Below are 20884 nucleotides of genomic sequence, written 5' to 3'. Positions count from 1 at the left end.
GCAGAATTTCAACACGTTATCATATTTAAAAGCTATTTGACCACATAAATTTACATCCCATATATTTACAAAACATTTTAAAAGGAAATAAAGCATTCACTTAAATTAAAATCATAGTTTTTAATATAAAATTTTTTTTCTGGTAGAAGAAAGCTTTCACTCCTAAGCAATGGTATCTGTTTTCTGCAGTGCTATCCATGTATATAGCTGAGTGGCTTCTTAACACAGAGAATATAGTGAAAGAAGGCTTGACTGTTAACAGCTTCATGCTGTAAACATTGAGTATTGGCTGCTGGCATTTCTTCTTTTCGGCATACAGTGCACTGTCATACACTCTACTTCTTTTCACACATCTCTCAATAGCCAAAAAGCTCCTATAAATATTTTCCACCAGTGCACACCAAGCTTCTAGTCCAGTAGTCCAGCTGGTCTTGCCAACAAGATCCATTTCTTTCAATAGTCTTGAACAGGAGCTAAATCTGGAGTGAGGTTTACAGTGATGTTTTTATACAGCCTACTGATCAGTATTTTAGGAGTATATATTAAATTGTTCAACCCATCAATGTACTGACGCTCTCTTGAATACCGTAGCAGCTTATATCTGCAGGATGAAAAAGTACAAAAATATGGTGAAATGTTTAGAAAGAAATACAATGAACAGTATCTTTGGATCCATTTTACATTGAAAAGATGAGATGTCTTTGACATATTAAAAAAAACCTCAACAATTAAAAATTCATAAATACTTCTAAGCCAAAATCTTGGCTTTATAACTACAAACATTTTGCATTTTCAAAAGTTAAAAAAAAAACACAAAAAAATTGCCCTTTTGCAATGTAATAATCCTAGGTAATTAAATTACTACATTCTTAGTCATGTCATTAATTTTATCAGATTTATGCAAAATCTATAAAGAATAATAAGTTTTATGTTTACACCTTTGCCTTTGATTGAGATTTATATGTTCTGTAACACTCAATACCAAATTGTCTTTTTTTTCTTTTTTTTAGAAACCATGTCAGTGTCACACAGACCTAAAACAAAAGGAACAGAAATGGGGAGCTTTCTCTAATCTTGATTTACAAACTAGTCTACTTAATGATGTATAATTTACTTCATACATTTTTGAGAAATGAGGATACAAGATCAAGTTTAGAAAGAAAATAAAAACTGATGAAGCATTATGAATTTTTCTGGATATGTTGAGGAATCATCATTTTTACAAGTAAACTTAAGTCTTTAATACAATGTGTTTTTATTATAACAATGAGAGTGTCATTTCTCATCTTATCTGTTTGTTTTGCTCTTTGGTGAGGTAATCGGGGTTAAGTGACTTGCCCAGGGTCACACAGCTAGTAACTGTCGAGTGTCTGAAGCCACATTTGAACTCAGGTCCTCTTGACTCCAAGACCGGAGCTCCATCTACTGCGCCACCTAGCTGCTCCTTCATTTTTCATTTTATAAAGAATGGTAATTTAAAAATATTTAAACAAAATCTTTTTTGAGGATTTTATTAACATACAAATAACTCTTTTAAAATGTTTCACATAGTTATGACCACCTAGTTGTGAACATTTTGTATTCAAATTTCTAAATGGGAACTTACCGTCCTAAAAACTGGACTTCGCCTCGATGATGATGAGGAATGGACTTGTATTTTCCTAAGTCTCCCTCAGGTCTTGTTACATTATATCCAGCATAATGAACTCTACAGTTCAATATATGTGAAGAGAGGAAAATATAAGATAGGCAAACTTTACACATGAAAATCAGAACTGTGTTTTCAATTTAAATATGCAAAGCAATTCTGAGGAATCTTTTTTATATTCCTGTGAATTACACTAGACTGCCACTGTATAATGTTCCCCTGTCCTTTTTTTTAAAGGGCCCGGGGATAGAAAGAGAAAGGCAATTATAGAAGAAGAGTTAGGAATCAGTGCATGGCAAAATATTTATGAACAATAGTCACCCATAGAATGGACTCAGAAATACTGGAAGTCTGTCCAACAGGCATTAGGAGACAAAAGGTATAACAGTCAATTGCATTCAGTTGAACAAAGATTTTTTATTAGAACACTGTAATGTTATGAACAATTTGGTCCATTCTAACAATGGTCTAATCTAGCGTACTTCTACATCTGTTTTGATTTCTGTATGCTATGGACATGTCTGAAGAGAACAGAACTTGATCACTTGTCTTTCTACCACCTAAAGAACGATTACTGTAATTCCCTGGTTAAAACAAATTCCCTTTATAGAGCCTAGACCTATGACTTTATTGGTATAGGAAACTCCTGGTAAGTAAGTTTCATCTACCAATGTTGGTGAACATTTTCCCTGCAATAAACAGTCTTAGAGAGCTACCTAGGGAACTCTTAAGAGTTTAAGTGACTTGCCCTGGGTCACATAGCCAGTATGTGTGAGAGGTAGGACTTTTGAACCCTGGGCTTTCTGGCCTCAAAGCTAGCTCTTTACTGTGACAACATCATACTGCCTTTCATCACAATTATACCTCTAGAAATTCATAGTCAGTCACAACACTACTTTAAGCAACAAAAATTCTTTAATTTTCAGTATTTAGGACTTGCTTTCTATCAAGGTCACATAGCCAGTATACATCAGATGCAGAACATAGATAAATTATTATAATACAAACTAGAGCTGGAGAACTGGGCAGGAAAGAAAGAGGAACTATGTCTACTCCTTACTAACACTATAATCCCACTGTTCCCTTGATGCTAACTCCTCTGGCCTCCTCCAGAACTGAGCACCAGAAATCACCCCTTCTTTCTCACACCCTTTTCAATCTTTTCTTCCAAATATGTAATTTTTCCTAATTCCCACAGCCCTTCTACCCCATATACCTACCATTCCATGTCTCTTCTCTCAAACTTCTTGAAAACAAATTGTCTGTTCCCCATACCCGCATCCCCTCTCCCAACTCTCTTTACCTTGACTTCCTTCCTACCATTCTAGTGAAACTACTCTCTGAAAGTTCATCCAACTCCAATGGTTTTTTGACTCATCATCTTTGGCATCTCAGGAACATATAACACTATTGATGACTCCTAATTTTTGGCTTCAGAAGTGATATTCTCCTGGTTTTCCTCCTACCTATCTAACCACTCCTCTGTGTTTGTCCTCTTCTTGACAACTTATGGTGGATGTTCTCCCAAGACAGTTCTTACCTCTCTACCCTTCTCTCTCTAGACTCTCTTCCTTGACAATCCCATTGTCTCCCAAAGCTTCATCTAACTCCACTATAGATGACTCTTAAATCTACAACTCAGTCTCTGAACTCTCTCACAATCTCTAAACCTGTAAGGCCTATAAGCCATCTTTACCTGGAGATCCCATCAGCATCTCAATCTCAAAATGTTCAAAACCCAAGTTCCTTCTCTTTTTGACTTCATTATTTATCCCATGTTTGAAATCTTGAGGTTCTTTGTCTCTTTCTTCTTCATATCTCCCATCCAATCAGTTACAAGGTTTGTTGATTTGCCCATCAAAATGTCTCATGAATCTGTTCTTTTTTCTGTATTCTCATTACTACTCACCTAAATTACTACAAGCTATCATGCCTCAAACCAAGTCCTGAAGATTCCTCATCCCCAGAATGTCTCCACTGGGACCCCACTACCCTGATTAGTGGGTTCCTCAGTTATACACTACACATCCTGGCTCCAGCATGCTTTATATTACTCCTCAACCTTCTCTTTGCTAGTCATCTTGCGACTGCACATGTACACACATTCCCCCCCACATTAGTTTTCCATTTTTGTATCTGTAATAAAATCATCTCTGTTATTACTCCTGGAAAGGATGTGCTAACCTACTCCCTATAGCTGCACTCACTATCCTCATAATTTTCCAAACCAAAATATCCTTCCCTGGCCACTTTTTTCCTACAAGTTGTCTCCCCCCTATTTTTTGCTCCTAAAATATTTAAAGCAGCTCTTTTTGCAGTGGCAAAGAACTAGAAACTAAAGAGGTGCCCGTCTTTTGGAGAATGGCTAAAAAAATTACAGTATATGAATACAATGGAATGCTATTGTACCATAAGAAACAACAAAAGGGACAGTTTCATGGAAACCTTAGGAACATTCATATGAAGCAGAAGTGAACAGAATGAGGAGAACAAATTATACAACTTTGAAAGACTTAAAAATTCTGATCAATTTAATGAACAACATTGGTGTCAATAATAAACTATGCTACTCACCTTCTTACAAAGAGGTGATAGATTTAAGATAAAAAATGAAACACATTCATGATGGGGGAAAATAATTAGGGGGATATATTTATTTCACTATGCATATTTGTTATGAGGATTTTGTTTTTCTTTTCTCCTTTTAAATGAGGAGTGATTGAAGGGAAAGAAAATAAGTGTTCATTAACTGGATTATAAAATGAAATTTTAAGAGAGAAGTTACACTCCTTGAGGGCAGAGACTAGTTTCACTTTTATATTTGTATTCCCAGCACTTAGCAAAGTGCTCAACACAGTAAATGCTTAAAAATGCTTTTTTTCCCTCCCATTCATCCAGATCACAGAAGAAGGTCAAGTAACCCTGGACTTTTGAAAACCCACAAAGCTTATGAGAACCCTAAAGAACTAGGATACCATCTAGTGGATTATGTTGTGAGGTTAGGTCAGAAGGAGTTCAGAGAGTATAGGCAGGATGTCCTTTGCCCGGGGATCTGGACATATCAAACACCCAGGAAGAGTTGGCTTTTACTCAATCTCCAGCTTGATTTTTGTGTCACACTAGAGGTAAAAAAGGGTAATGAGGGGAAAGCTGGAGGGAGATTTGACAAATTTCATTGATTTCGGCACTTGCTGGCATCAACACACAAGGTCTAGTTCTATGTTCCTACTGGGCTGACATAGACAAGTACTAAAGAGACAAATTTGTAAAGATTTATTACGGGACTCCGTTGTAACTGACTACAACAGAGGAAACCTGGGGTTTGTGGTAAGAGACTCAAGGGATAGAAGGGGACATTATGTTCAATGCCTTTCTTAGGTCTGGTGGAGGATTACTCATCAAGTCTCTGCAACTGATGTCTGATTATTGGGTTGGAAAAATGAATTTTATTCCCTCCCTTCATTTTTAATGTGTTTACTGTTTAGATAGCCTCTGGGTATTGACCTAAGATAAGGGTTCCAATCCTTTGATCCATTTACTTCTCTGGGTTCCTGTTTGTGCTAAAAGTAAAAATCCCTGTGTACTGACTATGGCCACAGGCCACCTTTACAGGTTGGGGAGGGGGACAGACTAGAATGGTCAAGGCAAGAGGTGATGAGAATTGGGACTAGGGTGATTTTAGGTGGGAACAGAAAAGAAAAGAGGTTCAAATTACAGTGGGGAAGCAGAATTGGAAACACTTGACAACTGATTGAATGTGCCAGAGTGAGCTTGAGGGAAGATTGACTCAGAGTGATTAAGACTTATAAGGTTCCTAGTGTGGATAACTGAGAGGACAGGGATACCAAGAATAGAAACAGAGAAATCAGGAAAATGATCAGGAGGAAGACAATGAATTGAGTTAAGGACATGTTAAGTTTAAATTGCTGGCAGGATGTCCTGGTGGAAAAAATCTAACAAGTGGAAATGTAGGTTTGGAAGACATTGGAATAGAAGTGATAACTGAAGTCAAGATATTGATTAAATTCTCAAAGGAAGAGAAGAGAGCTAAGGACATAAGAATGCCTATATTCAGAATTTGGAAGAAAGAAGAATATGCAAAGGAGACAAAGAGGGACAGACTGGTTATCACAGTAGAACATGAAATTATAGTGTCACAGAAGCCAAAGAAGATAGTGAGTTTCATTAGGATACATTAATGCTTTCTTTAGGAACTTCCCTCTTCTCCCCTCTTCCCTATCTTCTATCATTTAGATGACTTCTGTCACTCTGTCCTTCTTCACCTCAGTCTCACATGATAAAGTGGCGTTATTCCTTACCAATGCTAACTCCTCTATTTGTTCAAGCAATCTCATTTCATCCCATTTTCCCCCAAAGATTGCTCCCTCTGTCATCCCCACCTCTCACTTATTTTCAATTTCTCCCTTCACTGGTTCACTTCCTGCTGCCTATAAATATGGCCATGTTGCCCCCATCCTGAAAAAAAAAACCCTGACTTGATCCTTCCATCACTGCTAACTATTGTCCTATATCTCTTCTGCCCTTTGTAACTATAAAGGCTATCTATTATAGGTGCCTCTACTTTCCTCTCACTCTCTTAACCTACATCCCAGCTTCCAACCTTATTCCACTGAAACTGTTTTCTCCAAAGTTATTACTGGATCTCTTCTCGATCCTCATTCTCCCTGAGTTCTCTGCAGTCTTTGACACTGTCGATCATTCTCTTTTCCATGATATTCTCTTCTGTTTAGGTTTTTGGTATACTTGCTCCTTCTAGCTATCTGACTACTCCTTCTCTGTATCCTCTGCTGAATCTTCTTCCAGATCACACGCTCTAACTGTAGGTGTCCCTCAAGATTCTATTCTAGGCCTTCTCTTCTCCCTCTATGCTATTTCACTTGGTAATCTCATCCCATGAATTTAATTGCTAAATCTATGCTGATGATTCTCAAACTACCTGTCCTGCCCCAAATTTTCTGCTGACCTCCAGTCTTGCATCTCAGTCTTTTAGACATCTCAACATCAGTAGACATCTTGAACTCAATATGTACAAAATGAAACTCATTATCTTCCCTCTGCCACCACCTTCCCTATTACTGTAGAATATCATCCTCCCAGTCCTTCAGGCTCACAACCTAGGAATCATCTTGTATTCCTCACTAACTCTCAATCCCATACCCAATCTGTTGCCAAGTCCTGCTGATTTCACCTTTTCAACTTCTCTTGAACATGCCCCCTCCTCTCTTCTGTTACTTTCACCGCTTTAGTGCAGGTCTTTGTTGCCTTATACTTGGATTATTGCAATAGCCTGTGGGTGGTTCTGCGTGCCTCAGGTTTCTCCCTACTCCAAATCATCCTTCATTAAGCCATTAAAGTGATTTTCTTAAAGTGCAGGCCAATCATGTCACCCCACTCAATAAACTCTAGTGGATAAAATAGAAATGCACTGTTCAATATTCAAAGCCCTTCATAACCCATCCCCCTCCTACCTTTCCAGTTTTCTTATACCTTACTCCCCAACACATAATCTTCAATTCAGTGACACTGGGCTCCTGGCTATTCCATGAATGAGATACCCCATTTTTCAACTCCAGGAATTTTCTCTGGCTGTTTCCCTTGCCTGAAATCCTCTCCCTCCTCTGCTCTGACTACCTACCTATGTGGCTTCCTGTATGTCCCAACTAAAATCTCACCTTCTATAGGAAGCCTTTCCCCAACCCCTCTTAAATTTCCAGGGCCTTCTCTCAGTTAATTATTTCCTATTCATCCTGGATATAGCTTGCTTTGTAAGTATTTTTTTAATCATAGTCTGTCCTGTGAGACTGTAAGCTCCTTGAGGGCAAGGACTGTCTTTTGCCTGTTTTTGTATCCCTACTGCTTAGTATAGTTCCTGACACTTAGGAGATACTTAATAAATGTTTATTGATTGACTTTCATTAAGATAGGGAGATCAGTGATGTCAGTTGATTCAGAATCTTCAAGGAGTTTGAAAGAAAGACCACTAGATTTGGTAATAAGGAGGTCATTAGGAATCTTGAAGAAAATACTTTCTATCCACCAAGAAAGGATTGAGAATTAACTGTGTAGACCAGTGTAAGAAACAAATAGAGACTTTCTTTCATGAAATAACTATCAATTTTGAAAAAGAAAGCTCAACAAATGCACCATCTACTAATTTGCTAACAAAAACATTAGCTAGTAAAAAGTTAATTACATGTCCCAGAAGATAATAAAGCAAGTCTTAATTTTTAAATACTGACTAAATATTTCAGTCAGATTTATGTGTTGCTATCTTGTTCCATATGAAAATTCCATAAAGAACTGTACAAGTGTTACTGAGAGATATCTAAAAAGAAAGGCTGGTAAATGCAAGAGGTCGGAAAAAAGAAATTCCATCTCTCTTAAGGTCTCCTTACCCCTTTTCCGTCCTCAAGTACAGAAAAGAGGTAAGAAAATGATTACCCTGAAATAAAAGTAAGATATGTTAAAGTGGTTTGAAGTTTTTGAAAATTTAGCCAAGTTACTAAAACTTTTGGGACTACTCCCTCCATAGTGGAAATGGTAAACTGGGTAAGATAGAAAATCACAATGCCAGTTTAAAAAAAAATTGCATTTGCTGATGGGTTTTGAATACAACACATTATTATTGGTAATGTTGATTATTATCTCCTGGTTTGATAGTTCATCTCTCCTTCCTGCCATCTTTAAGTATAGCTTTGAGAATCTGGGCTCTGCTAACTTGACCTCTAGGTCTTAATTTTTTTCTTATACAAAATAAGAGGATTAGACAATTTTCACCTTTGAGGTACATTCCAGTTGTATCTATGATTCTAATAGTTTTTTTTTAAGATGTTAGTTTATGATATCTAAGAGACCAATATTTTTCAAAGAATGGCAATTCAACTTTATAAAAGACAATTCATGTAACCTAAAATTCCCTTTCTATAAAACTTTGTTGAACCATTTCTATTTCATCAAACATGGGATTGCTATGAAAATCACAAAGATGCTGAGGCTATAATCCCATCAACTGGCCTTTCTTTGTGTCTACATGCAATCTCCCAATTCTGTTACCCTTAACCTAGCCTAGCCCTCCTGATGTCCCCTGGCCATTTCCCACACTTAATCTCCATTTTCCAGGTCCCAGGTGTTCACCCTAGTTTACTGGCCACTCCGATCCAGATCTCCTTGGACCCCTCCTCCAGTCACCCCAAACTAATAGGCCACTCCTAGATTCCTCCCATAGTCTTTCTGTATATAAGGTCCATCTTGTCTCCATTAAGGTGCTCTGATTCCTAAAATCTAGCCACTGCTCTGATTCTTAGAATCTAGCCAATACCTCACAGACTCTCAGATTCCTCTAGAGTCTGGCTGATATGGCGGATCTTTAATAAACCTTGTCTTGCTAGAAAAAAAAAGAAAAAGAAAATCACAAAGATAATCATTCCTTTTTCTTTCATTTCCCCATTAGTTTGATAGTGAAAAGAGATTTGGAATCTTGCATGAAATGAGGAACTTCTACAGTCAAGCAACATACCTATTCCAGAGATCATCATCTTCTCCTCCCCATCCCCAGAAGGCATTAGGAAATCCATTGATTTTTTTAAACTGCTCCACTGTCAGTCCACTCACACCACCAAAAAATTCATTATATGGAAGACTGAAAAAGAAAGGAGGTAAAATTTCTTCTAAGCAATAAAATTTACCTAGCAGTTTTGCATACAAATCAGAGTTTTCAGTTTATAAATGTGTAAGTATAACGGGGTGGGGGGGGAGTAATCTTATTTTCATGATGAAAGATAATATCAATCTTCATTCTAGTGCTAGAATAAAAGAGTTGTAAAAATGCTCATAAGACCTATTATTATTCCTACGTGAAAAAGCTTGTAGCATTAAAAATACATAAACTTATAACTAAAAATTATCAATAAATAGAATATTTTTATACTACAGTGAGAGGGGGGAAATGCCCTTCAAATGCACTGTCACAAAAATAGAACTATAAAAAGCAAATATAACTTTTTAATTTCAATTTTATTTTTAATTTATGTAATATAGTATTCCCATAACATGGTATAATTAAAAAAAGATGATTGCACATGAAACTGCAAATCTATTATGTACAATTTGATTTTCCTTTTAAACACATAATAGTTATCGTGTAAATTTCTTTTTTTCCTTTTATTTCCTCCCCACCCTCCAGAGATAGCTACCATTAGACACAAATGTATATGTGTGTATGTAAAATCATTCTATACACATTTCTATTATCAGTTTTTTCTATGGATACAGATAGTATCTTCCTTCATATGTCCTTTGTAGTTAATCTGGGTATTTATAATAGTCAAAATTATTCGCTCAAAGTTGTTCTTCAAACAATACTGCTGCTACTGTATACAACATCCTTTTGGTTCTGCTCATTTTGCTCTTCACTATTTCATGGAAGTCTATCTACGTTTTTCTAAAATCACTGAGCTCATCATTTCTTATAGCACAGTAGTATTTAAGTAATTGCAATATTGTTATTTTTCTAGATCTGAATACTAAGAGTGTTCAAAGTATCCATTTGATTTTTGGTACTAAAATTAAATTCTTTCCAAGTCTATCAACAATTATGCCTAAGTTGCTAAGCACCTATTAACAGCACAGTTCCATTAAAAGGTGCACTTTCTAAGAACAGGAATTGTTTTGTTTTGGTCTTTATATCCTCAGCTCATAGCACAGTACCTGACACACAGTAGATGTTTAATAAATGTTTATTTGATCAGTCAGTTGATTACATTGATAAAATACAGAAACATTATTTATTTGAAAACAAATTAATTTGCTGCCTAGAGTGAGGAAAATCAAAATGAAGATGAATAAGTAAACAAATTTATTTAGCCCAGCTGCTTATTCCTATACTACTCCTGAAAACAGGTCATAAATCAAGTATTTTACTGGTGCTGAAATGGGAACTATTCCAACAGCACAGATGAATGGTCACAGACATTTTGAGATGTAGTATCTTTGAAAAATACAGCATGACCTAAAGAAAACTTCCAGAAACACTAAAGCCATTCCATGGGAGCAGGAGGAAGAAGGAGATATTTTTCCTCCCAAATAATATTAAGAGTTATGTAATTATTTATACACAATATCTCATTTGATTCTCACAACCATGGAGGTAAGTAGTATTAATGTCTCCATTTAACAGATGAATAAACTGAAATTTAGAAAGGTTAAGTGACTCCCTCCCAATACTAATCAATTAGCATTTATTAAGTGCTTACTACATGCCAGGCACTGTGCTAAGAGTCTGAGACAGGATTCAAACCCAGGTCTTCCTGATTCCAAGTTCAGTACTTTTCCCGTTATGCCATGATGTCTCTACACAAACTTGGGTTGGTAATTTCTTATTTATTTTGAAAAAGAAATTTAGAAAACAATGGCAGTATATAATGTAGGGATATTTTAATGTACTCTACAGCCTCTAGGAAAGTCCTTCCCTGATTCCTCATTATGGAATAAAGGTAATCCTGGGTTCTTCAATTCAACAAATATTTAGTAAAGGCCTACTACATACAAGACACCAAGAACAGAAAGATTCCCCCCTAAAAAAAATAAGGTCCCTTCCCTCAGGAAGCTTACATTCTACTGGGCCGTGCCTACTCGGGAACAAATGCTAATAGATTCTACCAAGATGAAAAAGCAATAGGCCAGCAGCAGACTATATACATGTTTTCTAAAGGCCAGATTAACTAAAATAGAAAGGCTCATTACCAGTAGGGTGGCTACTATGAGATGAAATTCTTTGGTCACATTAACCCATGAAACAAAGAAAACCACCAAATGGCTCTTAGTCCTGTGCTTCCCTTTTTGTTTCCTCAGCCACCAGAAAAAGACAAGAGGATGAAGAATGCCCAAAGAGGTAGAGTCTGCTCTGCTGATGAAGGCCAATCATAAATTGAACTATCCCTATTTCCCACCTCTTCAATTGGGTGTAATTGACCTCTCCTTTATTTTGTTATCAAGACAATAGCATTTAGGAATATATCCTCCGTGGGTATCAAAGACAGAAACAAACATAGCAGCAAGCAAAGAACTTGAAACAAAGTAGGTACTCATCAATTGGGGAATGGTTCAGCAAACCTAGGTGAATGTAGTGGAATATTATTTTGCACTAAGAAATGATCAATATAAAGAATTCAAACGAGCATGGGAAGATATTATGAACTGAAGATATCCAGAATCAAAACAGCAATAGATGTGGTGCAGTGGATAGTGCACTGGCCCTGGAGTCAGGAGGACCTGAGTTCAAATCCAGTCAGACAAGACACTTGACATTTACTAGCTGTGTGACCCTAGGCAAGTCACTTAATCCTAATTGCCTCGGAAAAAAAAAGAGCCTCAACAAAATAGCAATAGACAAAATGACTATAGCAATATCACAATAAAAAGATCCCTAAATGGAAGCTGAAACTCTTAACTGAAAAACCCGTAATGTTCTAAGAGAAACTAATAATGAAATATAATTCCCTCCTCCCTACAAAGAGGCCAAGAGCTAACATTGTATATATTGTATATATTTGTATGTTGTATATTGTATATATTGTATATATTTGACAATATACTTAGCATTTCTTCTTGATTTTCTTTCTTACAATGGATGATTAAATCTGGAAGGGGGTGGGGACTGAAAGTGCTTCCAAAAGTGACTCTATGTAAAAACAAAAAGCGTGGATATATTTTTTAAACTGAAGGTTTTCTCCTGGTTTTTCCCCGCTTTGATGAGGAATTATAGTAGGACTTTGGTGAAGATGCTGTGTGCAGAGTAAATGTTTGTGAATTTAAAATTCCTTTCCCTGGTAGAAACAATTTGTTAAATATTCTACCCAGCTGCTATGTGCATAAGAGTCCTGCCTCACTTTTCATTCCTTTATTTTTTTTTCATCTTCTATTATCCCTCCAAGTAAACCAACGAAGGGCTCTGCGGCACTAGTTATTTGTTAGTCCTGGGAGTTACAAGTGACGAGGCTGAAGTCGGAGTTATTGGAATGTTCAGGTCAGTCACTTGACTCCTTCTAAATCATCCAGAATCTTTACGGAGGGAGTAAATGGAAACCACTTCATGAAGTGAGTAACTCATTTTGTTTATACAATAATCATGCATGGTATACTAAGTTTAAAAGCGTGGCTTATTCAAGCAGTAATTCCACAGTGACTAAACAAATTTACCTTTAAACATTTTTGTTGCTGTTCAGTCATTTTTCAGTTGTGTCCAACTCTTTGTGACCCCATTTGGGGTTCTCTTGGCAGATGCTGGAGTGGTTTGCCTTTTCCTTCTCCAACTTATTTTACAGATGAGGAAACTAAGGCAAACACAATTAAGTGACTTGCCCAGGGTCACACAGCTAGTAAGTGTCTGAGGTCGAATTTGAACTCAGGTCCTCCTAACTCTAGGGAGCTACTGAATATTCAACTTCAATAACAGGAATAGGTCACATTTGTATATAGCTTTAAGGTTTCACAAAGCACTTTCCTCAAAAGAACACTGTGAAGTAGGTAAAGAATTGTTATCTCCATTTTCTTGGTAAGGAAACTGAGGTTCATAGAGGTTCAGCAACTTACCAAAGGCCACTCAGCTGTTACGTGACAGAGCTGGAACTTGAACTAGGTTTGTTGGCGCTGAGGTCAGCACTCTTTCCACTATACACCAAGTTGCAATATTAAGTTTATAAACCTTACTGAGACCCTCATATTTCTGTATATAGATCACCGAAAACTGCAAGGGACGTTAGACATTCTTCCAATCCAACTCCTTCATTTTATAGAACTGAGACCCAGAAAGGTTGAGTGATTTGCACAATGTCATGCAGTAGTAGGTATCTAGGGCAGGATTTGAATTCAAGTCCTTTAACTTCAGAGCCAGTGCTCTTCCATCTCCAATTGAGTGACCATGTGACAAGACAGAGAACTAACTGTGCCGTATTAAAGTATTTCGGTTCAGCCAAAACTTGTCTACTCTGTACCAGCTACCTTGAGAAGCCCTAGACTTATAATGTTAGGTACAACAGTGACCCAACTTTCAAGAAGTTTACTATCTAACAGGGAACCAATACACGTACACAAAGCACTACACTAAAAGGAAAAATATAATTATGGGCAAAGAAGTAGTCCAGGCAAAATTCAATGAGACGTTTGCATAGGGAGGGAGGTTTTACTTCCAGCTTCAGATAAAGGGCTCAAGGACACACAGCCAGGGTTTTAACCCAATTCTGTCTCCAAGTCACTGCTCTTTCCGATTACCTACTTCATTTACTTGTTTAGTAGTAAGCATGTTACTTACTGACTTTTATAACCAGGAATCACAACACGTATGACCTCCATTGGAATGTTTCTTTCAACTCCATATTCTATGCTCATCACACTTTATTACAAAGTTTGGGATTCTACAATTTAAAAAGAATACGGAAACCTTGGACAGAATGCAGGAGAAAAACTCTCAGTGATGAAATGACCAGAATCTATAAAGAAATATTAAAGAAACTTTAACCCCAAAATAATAAAGTTGAATGAATAGATAATGTGTGGGTGATAAGTAACCAGTTATTCTTCATCTTCAAGAAAGAGAAGCAGGAGGGGAACGCTTAAAAGTACAGGAGAAAAGATCTAAATTAGATACAAGAAAGAACTTTCTGACAGAGGATTTGCAGAGTCACTAAAATAAGCTCAATTTAATTCAACATTTATTGAGCTCCTAATGTGTGCTATTGAAAAAGCAAAACCAAATGGTCCCTGCCCTGAAGGAAACTGCATTCTGCTAGTGGGAAAACAACACATATGCAGAAAAAGTTACAAAGCTACACAAAGTTATTCACACGGGGATGAGGTAGTGCAGTTATAAAGGGATTGGAGAGAGATCAGGATAGTTTTCTATAAGAAGTGGCACTTGAACTCAGCTTTGAATTCTAAGATGTAGAGGGAGGGCATTCTAGGCATGATGGATAGCTTATGCAAAGGCACAGAGGTGGGGGATGAAATGTTATGTATCGGGAGCAGCAAGCAGTTGGTTTTGCTGGAACACAGATGAGAAGTAGAATAGTGTGCAGTAAACCTGGAAATCTAGACTGGAGGCAGACTGTGAAAGACTGTAAATGCCAAACAGAAGAGCTTATATTTTATCCTGGAGGCAACTGGAGTTTATTGAGTAAGGGGGATGATATGATATTTTATGAATATCAGTTTGGCAGCTGTATAGAGGATCAATTGTTGGGAAGAGACAAAAATAATAATAGCTAGCATTTACATAGTGCTTTAAGATTGAGAGAGTATTTTACAATTGTAAACTCATTTACAGCTAGGTGACACTTACAGTGCTGGACTCCTATCTCAGAAACTTACTAGTTTTCTGAGCTTGGACAAATCATTTAAACTGTAGGTACCTCAGTTTCCTCATCTGTATGAGGATAGTAATAGCACCTACCTCACAAAGTTGTTGCAGTGTTTGACACTGCTGATCACCTTATCCTCTGGGATACCCTCTCTTCTTTCGGTTTTTATAACATAACTCTTTCTTCCTTTTCCTCCAATCTGTCTGGTTGCTCCTTTGATGGATCATGCATGTCATATCCATACAACATTCACATAATGCATGTGTAATAAATTAAATATAATGTATGCATAACATATTGCACATATGTGATATTTTTATGTTATCTAATATGTTCTGATTTTCTAACTCATTAGATTGTCCAGTCCAATCACTAATGTTCAAAGCCTGTGTCAAGGTTTATGCCAAATATGTTATATCAGGGAGGGGGGAACAAGGGGGAAAGTATACAGAGGAGAAGCACTAAGTATGAAAAGCATGGAAAGAGTCTAAAATATTACCACACTTATTCTTCCTCTATAATACAGAGTTCACAAGGATGGGATCATGTCTTACTTATCTTTTTACTTCCCCTAGTGCATAATACAGTATGCATGTAATAAATTCTTAATACTTATTGAGTTGAATACTCCCCAGAGAATATCAGGGCTCTTTAGGACAGGCAATATTTTTGAGAAGAGCAACTCCAGATCTTTCTGCCTAGAAGATACTATCTATTCACCTCTTAGAATCCCTGGTTTCCTTCAACACTCCTTGTATCACCTTGAAATTTTGACTTTTTCTCTTAATTGATGATAAAGGGAATTTAGAATTTCTAGTGTACTTTTGTTTTGGGGATTTCATTCTCCATTATTATTTGTTACCTTTAATCAAGTGATATGGCATTCAGGTTTTCTACTACCTATACCAGCTACAGATACCGACACCATCTTCTAATGCTTGTCCACAGAACTTTAATAGCTTTCCAAATTCCACATGGCTACCAAAGTGATATATTTGTACAACAGTGGTCTGATGATGTCACTCCCCTGCTAAAGAAGCTCCTGTGACTCCCTATTGCCTTTAGGATAAAACTCCTTTGTCTTTTCTTTAAAGCCCTTTACCATCTGGACCTAGGCATCTATATGTCACAATGGATAGAGTGGGCCCTGGAATCAGGAGTACCTGAGTTCAAATCTGACCTCAGACACATACTAGCTGTATGACCCTGGGCAAGTCACTTAACCCTGTTTGCCTCAGTTTCCTCATTTGTAAAATGAGTTGGAGAAGAAAATGGCAAACCACTCCAGTATCTTTGCCAAGAAAACCCCAAATGGGTTCATGAAGAGTCAGACAGAACTGAAACTACTGAACAACCACAACCTACCTTTCTGGGCTTAATATCTATTACTCTCCTTCACTCACATATACTATATTCCAGTCAAAGTAGCCTGTTTGCTACCCCATTGCTCCCAATCTCCCATCTCCTATCTTCCCATCTTCAAAAAGGCTGTCCTCTATGCCTCCACTTTCACTCTAAGAATCTTTCCTAGAAAGCCCAGCTCAGACACTACCTCCCACATGAGGCTTTTTCTGATCCCCTTATATCCTAGCATCTACCACTACCCCCAACCTAATTCTTTTCCATTATTTACCTTGTACTTAATTTGTGTGTATATCTATATAGGTATATATGCATATAAACAGTACATCCACACACATACATAAATACATACAGTCCACCTCACTGTTATATGTATATATGCATATATACAGCATATACACATACACACTCCCACACAAACACATACAATACACCACACCATGCTATTGGGTAGATTCCTGCTTTGAGTGGGGGGCTGGGGTAGATAAGCTCCAAGGTCCCTTCTAACTTTAAGATGCATTGTCTGTCCTTCATCCCTGGACTACTCTCTCATCACTGAGGCCTCTTAAAATCCGAGGCTTTCTTTAAGATTCAGCTCAAGCACAACCTTCTGGGAAAGGCCTTTCTGGTCCCCCCACCCTCCACTGCTACCTGTATGAATTTTGTAGGTACCTATTTATGTACCTAATGTCTGTTCCCCTTAGAATGTGAGCTCCCTGGGAGGAGAGAAAAAAAGGATAGCCTTTTTTCTATATTCTCAGCACTTAGCATATATTAAGTATTTAATAAATTCTTGTTTATTTATGGATTAGAGATTCAGCTCAAATATCACCTTCTGCATGAGGCAGACACCCCCTCCATCCCAGCTGCTAGTGTCTTTCCCCCAAAGGCTACCTGGCATTTGCTTTGTATATGTGTTGTATATCCCTACATCTCGAGAGTATCCCCAAAGTCTTAGCATAATTTAAAGCTTTACTAGGTTAATGAACTTCTTAAGACATAATTGCAGAGCCTAGAATTCTAGTCCCTAGTAGTTGCCTGCTGATTCATCTCATAGATTCAAGGCTCCTGAACATGCAAAATACTGGACAAAAGTCATGAGTGAATGTTCAGTTTAATGCTAGACACCCTACATATGTCAATGTTGTCTCCCCCATTAGAATATATGCTCCTTGTGGGCAGGGTCTGTTTTACTTTTGTATTCATAACCCTAGTACTCGGTAGTGTCTCCTAGCATGTTGTAGGCACTTAATAAATGCTTGTTTATTGTTTGTTAAGAGATTGGGATGCTGTGGAACTGGCAGGCAGGGAAGTATATGGGTGCTACAGAGCTAAAGTGTGGCAGTTCAGTTTTCCATACAGATCATACTGCTCAAAGAACAACTAACAATGAATTGATTGATTTCAGGGGAGACTGCTGCTATGTGATGTTTGGTAGAGCTTGAAACTAGACATTATTTGGGATGGAGGATGTTCAGTGAGGAGTGTGTTACTGGGTATGGAAAGAACATTTTGTGAGTGTTGGGGAAGAAATGACAGCTGGGAACTATAGGGCAGCTGTGATATTACCCATAGTATCCCTCTTTATGTCATTATTATGAAGGAAGGGGAGAGAAGAACAGAAGGAGGAGTCTCAGGTGTTGGCAACAGTACAGGTTGTATCTTGCAATGCTACTAAGCAATCTCTAACAGCACAGACCAGTATCGAGTATAAGAACTCCTGAAGCTATGATTTCAGTAGTCTAATATTGCTTGTCCAACTTTTCAGTGAAGCCTGTTGCAGCTCCCATTCCTAGAAAAAGGTACTGGCAACAGTAATTGACTTACATAACTCATCCATCAATTTCCCAGATCCCAGGGGTTCAAGTCTTTGAAAGCTTCCTGGCAAAGCAAAAAGGAGCCATTAAGTTTGTTCATGGCCTGAACCTCTGGCTTAACTCTTCTAAGTCAGTGTTCCCTTGAAAGCAGGGGTTCTTAACCTGAGTTCCATGGACCCAAGGGGCCTACAAATTTAAATGGGAAAATAATTACATCTTTATTTCAATATGATTGGGTTCCTTTATGGTCCTATGGTCCTATAATATGGTAAAGAATTTTATATGACAGAGTAGAAAAAAGTTAAGAACCAGTCTGGCAAAGAGTTCAGAAGAAAGATAAGGTAGGAGGATCTCATGGCCTAAAATTCTACAGGGCTAAGTAAACCAAGGAAGGATGGGAAGTTATCAAAAAGGAAATTCTAAAGGCACAACTGTAGGGTCTATTCTAGACCACTGTAGTTGCCTGCTGATTTATCCCACAGAAGCAAGACTATACCAATATGCTGAACAAAAGTCCTTCATGAATGTTAAGTTCTTTACTATTGTACCTATAGAATGCTATTTTAAAGCAGGTGTTCTCAATTTTGGGGGGTCATGGACCTATTTGGCAGTATAGTGAAGCTTACAGACTATTCAGAAAAAATTGTTTTTATATACATAAAATAAAATCCATAGAACCACAAAGGAAAACAATTATATCAAAATAAAAATGTGATTATTTTACCATCCAAATTCACAGATCCCCTGCATGAATTGACCATAGTTATGTTCTAGGAACACTAACTAGAGTTCATGTTAGATGAGAATCAGCTGAAGGAACTGGAGAGGTTTAGTCTAAAGAAGAGAAGGATCATAGGGAGCATGGTAATGGTTTTTCAAGTCTGAAAGGCCACCATGAGAAAAAGAGTTGAGATTCATTCTGTTTAGTCCCAGAAGAAAGAACTAAGAGCAACAAACAGAAGTTGCAAAGAGGCAAAATTAAGGTTGACATAAAGAAAAATTTCCTAACATTATGAGCTATACAAAAATGGAGTAGGCTGCTTCAGAGGGTACTGGGTTTTCTCCTCATTGGAGATCTTTAAGGAGGGGCTGAATGACCACTTTGTCACATAAAGGGAAATTATTTTCCTTGTTAACTAGGTGGACCATGGATAGAGTGCCTGACTAGAAGTCAGAAAGTCCTGAGTTCAAAATCTCTTTCAGACACTTTTTAGTTTTGTGACCCTGGGCAAGTCACTCACTTATCCTCTCTCAATCTCAGTTTCTTAATCTGTAAAATGAGGATAATAATAACATCTATCTCATAGGTTTGTCATAAGGACCAAATGAGATAGCATATGTAAAGTTCTTTTCAAATCTTTTAAAGCACAATAAACGTCAGCTTCCTTTCTCTTCATGTAAGAGTTGGACTACATAACCACTAATTCTTTTCCAACTCTGGAATTCTTTGACTGTGACTTGAGCCATATAATCCTATGCAGTTATTATTGATATTTTATAAATACATTTTCCCAAGGAAATTATATATTACTCACATGTACATGTATTTGTCCAGCTTTGCTGCAAAATGACGTGGCATTTCTCCACACCCATAATAGTTTCGGTCATTTTCTGGTAAATGATCCACATCATGAAAAATTATACAATCCCACATCATATCTTTCATAGCTTCTTTAAATCCAACATTAAAGAGCATTGCACGATTAAAAGGTTGGGTGCCAGTCTTTAAGGAGGGAAACCAAAGAGAAGACAAATTATAAGAACAAGAAGAATAGACATGTTTTATCATGTTTTAGAGGAAACAAATTTATTACAAAGCTTCAAGTCCAAAATCATTGTTATACTCATTTCTTTGTAAAACTCATCAGTGAAATGATACCAAAATTGCAAAAAAATTAAAACAGGTACTACTACCTGACTGAGTGGTGTACAAAAATAATAAACATTTCAGAGTATAAACATTCAAGTTCTAGTCAAAATTAACCTATAAATATTTGGCTATGTTGATAACATCAAATGAAATTGAATAAAAGCATTGCTGTCTGAGCAATTAGCTGAAACTAAGCATTTGCTAATTAGGTTACTACTGGGTTCTATCAAATCAAAATGGAGGACTTTATTTTCCCAAATTTTCCAAAATATCTAGTCTATTCAACAACAGAAATATTTATTTTCAACTTGAAAATGTAGTAAGGAATTAAAAGTGGAACCCTTTTATAATAAAGGCACAGAGATTTTATATTTTATTATACTATCAATAATAATAAAAGCCAAGTGTACTACTTTTTATTATTGAAGATATTTTAAAACCAGTTAATGAGCATTTATTAAGTGCTTACTATGTGCAGGACATTATGTGAAGCCCTAGGGATACAAAGAAAGGCAACAAATAGGCCCTGCTCAGAGCAGCTAGGTAGCACAGTAGATACAGCACTGGCCCTGGAGTCAGGTAATATGGACAAAAAAGTCATACATGAAATCTTTGGTCCATTGTCTAATTATTCTGATAACTCATACATGATGAAGATCACGGATAGAATAAGGTACACACTACCAGCTAGATGGTTCTGACAATTAATAGTCACCTTAAAACTCTATGCCCAAACAGAAGACCACATCACAACTTGATTATTTCTCAGATTATTTCCCAATGTATCTGAATCAATCACAATGATCCCTGAGTC

General features: G+C 37.0%; 1 protein-coding gene across 1 annotated transcript in view; it reads right to left on the bottom strand.

Annotated features, from left to right (window-relative positions):
* Positions 1-453: 453 nt before the first annotated feature.
* The window catches only part of LOC114031932 (beta-1,4-galactosyltransferase 6), an 82847-nt gene continuing 62416 nt past the window's right edge, over positions 454-20884 (bottom strand). The window contains exons 6-9 of the mRNA XM_027847150.1: positions 19736-19923; positions 9186-9308; positions 1607-1708; positions 454-601 (exon numbers count right to left, since the gene is read on the bottom strand). Of these exons, the coding sequence (XP_027702951.1) occupies positions 454-601; positions 1607-1708; positions 9186-9308; positions 19736-19923 (561 nt within the window). The remainder of the gene's footprint in view (positions 602-1606; positions 1709-9185; positions 9309-19735; positions 19924-20884) is intronic.

Source organism: Vombatus ursinus, unplaced genomic scaffold, assembly GCF_900497805.2.
Source record: "Vombatus ursinus unplaced genomic scaffold, bare-nosed wombat genome assembly UNPS02015255.1, whole genome shotgun sequence".
In the NCBI taxonomy this organism is placed as follows: domain Eukaryota; kingdom Metazoa; phylum Chordata; class Mammalia; order Diprotodontia; family Vombatidae; genus Vombatus; species Vombatus ursinus.
The sequence above is the reverse complement of the archived record's forward strand: the minus strand, read 5'-3'. Positions and strand labels throughout refer to the sequence as shown.